General features: G+C 44.6%; 1 protein-coding gene across 1 annotated transcript; it reads left to right on the top strand.

Annotated features, from left to right (window-relative positions):
* The first annotated feature begins 1,315 nt into the window (after positions 1-1,315).
* LOC139321298 (phospholipase A2 inhibitor and Ly6/PLAUR domain-containing protein-like) lies at positions 1,316-7,385 on the top strand. Its single transcript, XM_070949969.1, has 5 exons — positions 1,316-1,373; positions 3,609-3,734; positions 4,278-4,430; positions 6,701-6,847; positions 7,219-7,385. The coding sequence occupies exons 1-5, from the start codon at positions 1,316-1,318 to the stop codon at positions 7,383-7,385; spliced, it is 651 nt and encodes a 216-aa protein (XP_070806070.1).
* The last annotated feature ends 3,116 nt before the right edge of the window (positions 7,386-10,501 follow it).

Raw genomic sequence — 10,501 nt, 5'->3', positions numbered from 1 at the left:
AGAAAGCCTGACACAATTTCCTCCAAATCATTCACAATTCAGAAGTCTTGTTTCCTCCCATATCTGCTAATTTGCCACATGAGTGCCGGTCTTTGCACATTCAGTCTTCATCTACTTGTTGTTGTTGTTGTTGTTATTGTTGTTGTTCAGTCACTAAGTCGTGTCTGACTCTTCATGACCCCATGGAGCACAGCCACGCCAGGCCTGCCCATCCTCCACAGTCTCCAAGAGTCTGCCCAAACTCATTCTCACTACATTGATAACAATATCTAACCATCTCATCCTCTGCCACCTCCTTCTTTTGACTTCAGTCTTTCCCAACATCAGGGTCTTTTCTAATGTGTCCTCTCTTCTCATTTGGTGGCTTCAGCTTCAGCTTCAGTATCTGTCCTTCCAAGGATAGGGTTGATTTCCTTTAGGAATACATCTATTACTGACCCACACAAATCCTCATTAAACCATTGCAAAAACACCATGCAAATTTAATCTCCATCCCTGATAAAGTCCAACATCCCACAGTAACCTCCTTCTTTCTCTTCCAATAAAAGGAGCTGTGTTGGCCAAGCCCTCCATTGAATAGTCGAGTAGTGGTTGTGGTACTTTGCTGTTTCTCAATGAATAAAAACAAAATGGTATCCTTCATCATCACCACTGACCCATGTTAGACATTTTGGCTCATACTGTAGCAAGCTTCCTCTTGCTCTCTTTTCCGAAATATAAAAATAAAAATAAAAGAGAAGGCAGATATTTCCTCTTCAGTCCAGTGGTGAAAAATCCAAATTTCTTTACTACTGGCTTGGTGGGTGCGATGTGGCTTGGTGGGCACGGCAGGGGAAGGATACTGCAAAATCTCCATTTCCACCTCAGTCTGGGACCAGCCAGAGGTGGTATTTGCCAATTCTCCGAACTACTCAAAATTTCCGCTACCAGTTCTCCGAACTGTTCAAATTTTCTGCATCTGGTTCGTCAGAACCTGTCAGAACCTGCTGGATTTCACCCTTCCTTCAATCCCCTACTTATGATTGGAATCAATTCTTGCTTAACTTAAAGAACCCACCGAGTTACTGCATGATCCCAACAAACCTCAATCAACTTGTTTGTTCTCCATTGACGTTGCCGCTTTCGCCATTTCACTGTGCAAGTTCTTATTACTCTACTTTGTGTGGGATTTGGTGATCACTCATGTCTTCCATTCCACCCACTGGAGGGAATTGTTCCAAAACATCCTACAGGGGAGCCACGCTCCAATAACTATAAAATTCAGTGCATTCACTTGTTGGCTTCAGGACAACACTGGAGTCACTCTTCAGATACCATGGCTGCTGCTCTTGTTGTCTTCTTCTGCCTCATCTCCTCGGTCTTATTGACAGGTGGTGAGTATTGCTATTCAACATTGAGATTCTAGAGAGTTGATAAAGGGAGGTTTCTTACATGGATAAAGACACATGGATAGACAGACATCTTCATCTCTCTGTGTCAACTCGCCAAGCATTCCTGACCTGCTTTCGAGTTGCCATAGGCAGGGGGATAGGGAATCGAGCCTCGCAGCTACAGCGAGGAACAAAGCACATTCCAGCCAGCAAATGTCAAGGCCATCTCCATGGAGACCCACAGTGGCCGGAGGGAGGGACTTCTACAACCCACAAAATTGTTTTGTTGGGGAATATGACAGATGACACACCTTGGGGGGAGGGGAAAACAGGGTCAGAGCTAAGGTACGATTTAAGTGAGGTCAGAGTTGGCTTCACTTGGTCGGCGCTGACATGACGCTCCTAATAAATAACTGGATTTCTTTTGAAGCTTGGCTTGAGGCTCATGATTTAATTAGGGCATCGGTCAGAACCCTAACACTCTGCTTGTTTTAGCTTTTTAAAAGCAGACTCTCAATAAATGAACGAGGAGGTAAATCAGCAACCAGATAGTTGCGGGATGGGCAGGAGGCTAAGAGTTGGTCTTTGGAGTCAGTCTTCATTCCTGGTGCCAGCAGTAAGAGGTCAGCTGTTTTCTTGGCCATATTTTGGACATTCCGTACCTTCTTATTGCCATATCTTCTCCTTACACTAAGGAGTGACTGGTTCAAAGTCCCCAAGCTGACATTTGTGTCTAAAGCAAAACTAAAACGCACAGTTTCCCAGCTGTTCTGAGTCCTCCCAAGATCACGAAGCAGACTCCTCGTCCCGATAAAACCTCTTTTATTTCGGTTAAAGGGAAATTCCTCTCCAGCAAAGCCCCGGCAAACAGTCTTTCATGAGATTTCACAACTACAGACCTTTATCAGGCTTGGAGAGTTGCCAGGCCGATATCTTCCAAACTCTATGCTGTAGCAAGCAGTTATTTGGCAAGAAATCAGGATCAGACCTTCACCCTAATGATTTGAACTAACTGTCTCCTGCAAATTCCCCTCCCCTTCGCTCCTCTTTAGTCCCTATGGGAGGGGCCATTCAACATCCACCTGTGCCTTTACTCCCGAGTCGGCCCTTGTTCCTTAGCTGTTCCCTTCTCCTGGCAGCTCTGCGCATGCCCACATCGGGAACAGGCACCAGCTCTTCTTCTGCCCCACTGATATCCAAATCCGAAGGCAGCTGACAATTCTCAGACGGCCCTGGCCCCGTCTCTGCCTCTGATGCAGAGCATTCATTAGAGCCTTCCGCAGACCCCAGGACTGGCTCATGTTCCTCCCCAACCTCCTCACTGTCTGAGTCTGCCACCCGCTCTGCTGGCCGCCGGCAGGACACAACACCAGCTCCTAATTCAATGTTTTCAACCAAAACACTAAATTGAATGTCATAGATTATAAACCTACCTAACCCTTCCTCATAGTCTCAGGATACTCTGTATTGGTTCTTAATATGCTGGCACCCATTCAGCGTGTTTAGAAGGCCGATCTCAATCAATAATAAAAAGAAGGGTTTGGGAGAGAATCTCATCTGAAGAACTGAATGAAAGATCATCTTTCCTATTTAAAAGCTGAGCTAATTTCTGATACACTTATTTTTCAATCTCTAACCTTCTAAGATTCAAACGTTTGGTAGAAATGGCTTAGGAGACACACCTAGAAAAAAATGTTTTGAACAGAACAGAACAGAATTCTTTATTGGCCAAGTGTGATTGGAACACAAGAAATTTATCTTTGGTGCATAAGCTCTCAGGGTACATAAAAGAAAAGATACGTTCATCAAGAATCATAAAGTACAACACTTAATGATAGTCATAGGGTACAAATAAGCAATCAGGAAACAATACTAATATAAATTGTAATGATACAAGCTACAAATTTACAGTCATACAGTCATTAGTGGAAGGAGATGGGTGGTGGGAACGATGAGAAGATTAATATTAGTACAGACTTAGTGAATAGTTTGACAGTGTTGTGGGAATTATTTGTTTAGCAGAGTGATGGTGTTCGGGGAAAAAACTGTTCTTGTGTCTACCGTGTTTCCTGAAACGGAATATATATATATATATATTGAACCCTGAAATAAGCACTTAGTCTTATTGCCAGAAAACAGGGTAGTTAATTTGGAAGTCTAAAAGGGGGTTTTAAATAACTGTTGCATAACTTGGTTGGCTCACTACATGTATAACCATTTTGCTTCTCTCCTCTGCAGTCACATCTCTAAAATGCCATACCTGTTTGGCCACTGGAGGAGAATGTAGAAATGAGGACATGGCATTGACGGAGTGTGAACCAGACCAAACAAATTGCCTTTCCTTGACTTTCTTTATTTCTATGAGTGAGTGAAATGTCTTTTCAGTTTAGCTGACAAGTCCATATTACCATCACTCAGTATCTCAAGCATCAAGGAATAGATCAGTTTCCTTGAAGGTGGATTTCACCATTGACTTCAACGTATTCTGCCAATTTCAGTGGGTTATATTTACTAGAAATGTTCTGTTGGCAAAAAATATTGTTTTCTGTTGCTCTATCGTACATGGAAAACACAGGGAGAAAAGTGGTAAGAGAACGAAAGGGATGCAGTGTTCATTTAACTGTGCAGAATAGTTTCTAGAAGTTCACCTGTCAAAATTAACTCTTCCTCCTTCCCTGAAATAAATGGAGGAAACCATCTCCAATGGGGTAATTTTGTGCCTTGAAATGCCTGCTTCTGTGCTCTTTCTCCTATTAAGGAAAACCATATCATCTTCTCGACCAGTCAACATCTATTAATACAAGGGATCTCGAATAAAATATTTAATCGAGCATGGTGCTTTTTAAACATTGCCTTTATTTTCTTTTTTTTTCTTCTAAATCCCAGCATTTCCTCTCTGTTTCACAGCCACTCCTTCACTCAGATACACGGCTAAGTCTTGTGCAAGGGCTGAGGAATGTACTGATGGCCTTTACAGTATCACCTCCGCACAGGGAAAATATGCTCAAGTAAACTTTTTCTGTTGCCAGTCAGACGGTTGCAATACCCTGCCTCTTCTGTGTAAGTAACTCAACTCAATGTTTCTTTGCATAGCCTTAAATTTGGCAGTACTGTGGGCAGGGAGTGAGAAAGCCGGGGGAGCAAATTTGACCCAGTTTAAGGAGAAAGCAAGGAGATGCGGTGGCTCAATGGCTAAGACGCTGAGCTTGTTGATCGAAAGGTTGGCAGTTCAGCGGTTCAAATCCCTAGTGCTGCGTAACGCGGTGAGCTCCCATGACTTGTCCCAGCTTCTGCCAACCTAGCAGTTTGAAAGCACATTAAAAAAAAATGCAAGTAGAAAAATAGGGACCATCTTTGGTGGGAAGGGAACAGTGCTCCATGCGCCTTTGGTGTTTAGCCATGCTGGCCACATGACCACGGAGACGTCTTTGGACAGCGCTGGATCTTCGGCTTTCAAACGGAGATGAGCACCGCCCCCTAGAGTCAGGAACGACTAGCACATATGTGCGAGGGGAACCTTTACCTTTTAAGGAGAAAGCAACAGCACCAACATACATGCCTCCAAAGAGATGTAAAGTTTCAATGGAGCAGCAAGCTTCAGGGGGTGAGAGGGTGAGGAATAACGGAATAACAGAGTTGGAAGGGACCTTGGAGGTCTTCTAGTCCAACCCCCTGCTCAAGCAGGAAACTCTATACCCGTGATGGCGAACCTATGGTACGCGTGCCACAGGTGGCAAGCCTAGCCATATCAGTGGACATGCAACTCAGCTCTGGCACACATACGTGCGCCGCCCAGCTGATTTTTGGGCCTTCAGGGCCCACCAGAAGTAAGGAAACACGCTGTTTCCTGCCTCCGGAAGACTTGGGGGGGTGGAAGGCCCGTTTTTCTTTCTCACCTGGCCCCAGATCCTCTCTATGCATCTGGGGAGGACAAAAACAGCCTTCCCCACTCCTTCAGAGGCCTTCCCGAGTCCTGAAACGGCCCATTTCCCAACTCCCTGTGGGACAGGAAGTGACTTTTTTGCTGTTCCCCAGCCTCCAGAGACTCCTAGTGAGGCCCTGGAGGCTGGGAACAGTAGCGGGGGGGAGGGGGTTGCACGCGTATGCGCAGGGCTGGGCACTTGGAATTATGGGTATGGGCATGCGTACGTGAACCTGCCCCGCCACCCTCCTGGCACACAATGGCAAAAAAGTTAGCCATCACTGCCCTATACCATTTCAGACAAATGGTTATCCAATCTCTTCTTTAAAAATGATGACTTAATAAAAGTTCACTAGTTGAGTGAGCCATTGGTGGGTCAACCACAGGTAGTCCTCAATTAACGGCCACAATTGAACCCCAAATTTACATTGCTAAGTGAGAAATTTGTTACATGATCTTTGCCCCATTTTACGACTTATGTTACCACATTTGCTAAGTGAATCACAGCAGTTGTTGAATTAGTAACACGGCTGTTAAGTGAATCTGGCCTTCCCCATTGACTTTGCTTGTCAAAAGGTCGCAAAAGGGGACCACACGACCCCAGGACACAACAACTGTTATAAATGTGAGTCAGTTGCCAAGCATCCGAATGAAAATCATGCGACCATGAGGATGCCGCCGTGGTCATAAGGGGTGAAAAATGGTCATAAGTCACTTTTTTCAGGGCCGTTATAATTTCGAACGGTCACTAAATGAACTGTGGTAAGTTGAGGACTACCTGTATAAGATAAAAAAGCAGCTATGTGTCAGTGGAGAACATGGCAGTCAAGCAACCCAAGTTGAAATGGCTGCCTAGAGTTGCAGTCAACCATTGGAGGAGAAAGAAGAGCTTCAAACAGTGGTGAGTTGTTACTGGTTCCCCCCAGTTTGGGGGGAACTGTTAGCAGCCACGGCGGGAGACTACGCCCACCCACCCAGATGCTTCTACACATGTGCAGAAGCATCATGCGTGCGTGTGAGCGCACGTGCACCCACAACCGGTAGCAACGATTTTTGAAACCCACCCCTGGCTTCAATTACTGAAGTTGCCAATCAGAGCTAGGATTGTCCTAAGGGGAAGTGAGCCCTACAGACTATTCTCTCAAAAGGGCTCATAAGGGGTCAAGAGGAGGGGGGGAAAACATCTATTCTGAAGGGGAGCTTCAGAACATGCGTCAGGGTGGATTTGTGATGGAGAAGATGGAATGAGGTGCCATCCTCATTCCTGGTCCAGCTCTACCTTCAGACTCTTGGATTACAAATCCTGTCCTGGCTGGGAATCCTGGAAGCCAGAATGCAAAAGGACTTGGGATTTAATATGGGACGGTGGCCATGAAAAAGTTTGCTAACCTTGGGTTGATTCCTACAGTGCCATTCCGTGATGAACTCAAACCCAATGGATTGGTATGTTCTGGATCGTACACAAGACACAGAGATTCCCACCAGCCAACTCAGCCAATCCTCTGCCTTGGCCAAGAGACGCGTTGTCTCAACATGAATTTGACCATGAATACATGTGAGTGCAATCTTTTTGTTTTGATTTTTTTCCCCTAAATCAGAGAAACAATAGAAAGAGAAGAAGAAAATCCAGGTAACAAAAAATAAATAATTAAAATCCGAAACTTCTAAACGTCTAATTACAGTGATGGGAATCAAAGAATTTAACACCCAGTTCTCTGCCCTAATGACCGGCTGGGTGGGCGTGGCCATGGTGGGCGTGGCCATGGTGGGCGTGGCCAGGGGGTATGACAGGCAGCATGTACAAAGGATTTTCCCAAAGAGTGGCTACGCTCAGGAGTTTGTCAAGAGGAAAACTATCTTTGTTTTCTAATATCCTCACAATAACGTCTCAAGAGATTCTTATTCTTCCTTTTTTTTCCTCCACAGTTGGAGCTATCAAAGAGGAGGGTTGGTTCCAAGGATGCGCAACCCCAAACGCATGTACCTATCCTGAAGGAGAGATGCGAATGGCTAATGGCCTTGTAGTAGTCAGCACCAGGAAGGAGTGTAACACTGTGCCATTATCACTTGACAACAGTTTTCTTTCCATGTAGTCAGATTATAGCCTTCTTCCTTTGTCTTTCAGGATGTATAAAAGTGAGAAGGAGGTTGGAGCTTCGGTAGTAAGAGTAACAGAGGTTTGGGGTTAAGCGTTCTTGAGAGCTTGGTAGTAATTTAAAATATGGAGGAGCAGTCCTGAGAGGGTTGAAATGCTGTGTTTGGGGCTCCTAGCAGCTGAGGGGAAGGTGGTTTTTCTCTAAACATTCCATTTTCACTAAATCATAATGACAATAAATTGTGGTGTTGAAAGCATTTGTGTCTGTGTATTTTCTTAAGGAGTGTTTGGACACCCGGGAGAAGATAGCTTTGATAAAGTGGTCATTCCCTCCTCTATGTCACCCATTCTTGACTCGGTTCAGATTAACAGATTAACCGAGTTGGAAGGGACCTTATAGGTCAATGATGGCTAACTTTTTTGCCATCACGTGCCAAAAATAAGGGGAGCACGGGGGGGTCATGCATGTGCGTGCCCACACCCATAATTCTATACACACGGACCCCCCCTGGACCTCCCCCCCCCCGTGCTTTTGGCACTCAATGGCACAGTGGGCCTGGTAGGCCTATTTTTTTGCCCTCCCCAGGCTCCAGAGACTTTCTAGGACCCTGGGGAGGGTGAAAACTCCTTATTTCTACGTTGAATCTCTCCTTGGTCAGTTTCCATCCATTATTCCTTGACTGGCCTTCAGGTGCTTTGGAAAATAGCTTGACCCCCTCCTCTCTGTGGCAGCTATGCCCTTAGCCACTTTTCTTTTGGGATACTTCCCAAAATGGCCCGTTTGCCAACTTCCGGTGGGCCCAGAAGACCTGAAAATCAGATGGCCAGTGCATGGCTCCGCCTCCCATCTGTGGCACGCGTGCCATAGGTTCGCCATCATGGTTATATGTCATCTAGTCCAACCCCCCACTCAAGCAGAAGACCCTACACCATTTCTGACAAATGGCAGTCCAATCTTTTCTTGAAAGCCTCAAGTGATGAGGCTCCCACAACTTCCAAAGGCAACTTCTGTTCCACTGGTTGATTGTTCTCACTGTCAGAAAGTTCCTCCTCATTTCTAGGTTGAATCTCTCCTTAGTCAGTTTCCATCCATTATTCCTTGACTGGCCTTCAGGTGCTTTGGAAAATAGCTTGACCCCCTCCTCTCTGTGGCAGCTATGCCCTTAGCCACTTTTCTTTTGGGATACTTCCTAGCGTTCTCTCTTGTCACATTGTAAGAGAGCTGTAATGTAGTAAGTGGGAGAGGGATCTTAGTGTCCTAGTGGGACGACCACTTAAATATGAGCCAGCAGAGTGCTGCAGCTGCCAAAAAAAGCCAATGCAGTCCAAGGCTGCAATAACAGAGGGATAGAATCAAGATCACATGAAGTGGGAGGACTGCTTTATAATGCCTTGTTAAGATCACACATAGAATAGTCAGTGCATCCAGTTTCGGTTGCTGCGATAGAAAAACGAGACTCTAGAAAGAGTGCAGAGAAGAGCAACAAAGACGATTAGGGGACTAGAGGCTAAAACATATTGTTGCAAGAATTGGGTATGTCTAATCTAGTGAAAAGAAAGACGAAGGGGATACATGAGAGCAGTGTTCCAATATCTCAGGGGCTGCCACAAAGAAGAGGGAGTCAAGCTCTTCTCCAAAGCACCTGAGGGCAGGACAAGAAGCAACAGGAAACTAATCAAGGAGAGAAGCAACCTAGAACTAAGGAGAAACTTCCCGATAGTGGGAACAATTAATCTGTGGTATGACCTGCCTCCAAAAGTTATGGGTGATCCAACACTAGAGGTTTTTAAGAAGAAATTGGATAGTTGTTTGGAACGGTAGAAGATTGGACTAGAAGACATCCAATAACCCGTCCAACTCTGTTATTCTGTTATTCTGAGTTTAGGAAGATATCTGGGAGCACATCATAAATGTTGGGCAGGTTTCTGAGTCTAGTGGCCTGCAAGTTCAGGTCGAGTATCCCAGATGTCATGGAGTTGCATCCTTCTTGGCATTTCTTCTTTCAGCACCATCTAGGTTTCCCTCCATGGGCCTTTTTCTAGTTGGGAATTCTCTAAAACAGCAACATGAGTCTACATTTCTATGATGTGTTCTGTTTAATTATCAAACCCATGAATCATAACTTTAGTTTTTCTGCTTAATGAAAAAACAGATATTTAAGCAATTATAATATATGAATATAGATATAGACATTGATATAGTCTTTCCTCTGATGAAAGAAGACAATTTGGCCTTTTCAGCAAATTCCATCAGCTTCAGCAACCGTTCCTCCATTGTAGGCAGTGATGAATCCTTCCATATTTGTGCATACAATAATCTTCCCTGCAGTTCAAAATACTAAAAATATTCAAAATATTCAAAAACAAAACTCCATGACTTTTTAATGATTGTTTGACCATCAATCCCAACAGAAAATCCTCTGGTCTCAGTTGTGTATTAATCTTTAAAATCCTGTGAATCAGCATATTTGAACTTAATAGTTTCAAGCTTTTTTCCATGTCCACCAAGCATTAAATACTTTGTTTTCCACGTAAGGAATGCCAGTATTTTTTTTTTCTACTCATGACCCATAGTAGAAAGACTTGTCTGAACGATCCAGATGTGTGGTCTCTTTCCTTCTCTACTTTTGTTGGCCAAAGAGATGCTGGGGGGAGACGTGTTTTGAGGATTGTAAGGAAAGGCCATTGCTAAAGGGGAGGGTCTCACCAGAGACTATGCATCAAAGTATCTCTGGGATCAAAGAAGAATATGTTTCTTCCCTGAATCAAGAAAAAGACAAAAATAGGAAAGCATGACAACGCCTCAGTGATGAGACTGGCAGTGATATGACCAGAGGCAGGGATTTGGTGAGCTCCTTTTGGTTGCTTAAGAGTTTTTGGTGACATTTTCTCTCAACTGGACACTGCTCACTATGTCCATTTTGATTTGGGTATAAGAGAGTCTAGACACTTGCGAGAAAATCCTTCCTTCCTCCCTCCCTCCCTCCCTCCCTCCCTCCCTCCCTTTCTTCCATCCATGCATCCCTCCCTCCATCCCTCCATCCTTCCATCCTTCCATCCCTCCATCTTCCAGATATTATAGTTCTATAGTAGAATGACATAGCTCTCTCTCTC

The sequence above is a fragment of the Pituophis catenifer genome, unplaced genomic scaffold (assembly GCF_029215685.1).
Source record: "Pituophis catenifer annectens isolate HBS135680 unplaced genomic scaffold, rPitCat1.0.hap2 SCAF_9, whole genome shotgun sequence".
Lineage (NCBI taxonomy): Eukaryota > Metazoa > Chordata > Lepidosauria > Squamata > Colubridae > Pituophis > Pituophis catenifer.
Note: the sequence above shows the minus strand (reverse complement) of the source record. Positions and strands in the feature narration are given on the sequence as shown.

Excerpts from the sequence above, each read along its gene's own strand:
- LOC139321298 (XM_070949969.1), top strand. The coding sequence starts at position 1,316 with ATGGCTGCTGCTCTTGTTGTCTTCTTCTGCCTCATCTCCTCGGTCTTA. Across the intron at positions 1,374-3,608 it reads CTCGGTCTTATTGACAGGTG|TCACATCTCTAAAATGCCAT; the intron begins GTGAGTATTGCT and ends TCTCCTCTGCAG. Across the intron at positions 6,848-7,218 it reads GAATTTGACCATGAATACAT|TTGGAGCTATCAAAGAGGAG; the intron begins GTGAGTGCAATC and ends TTTCCTCCACAG.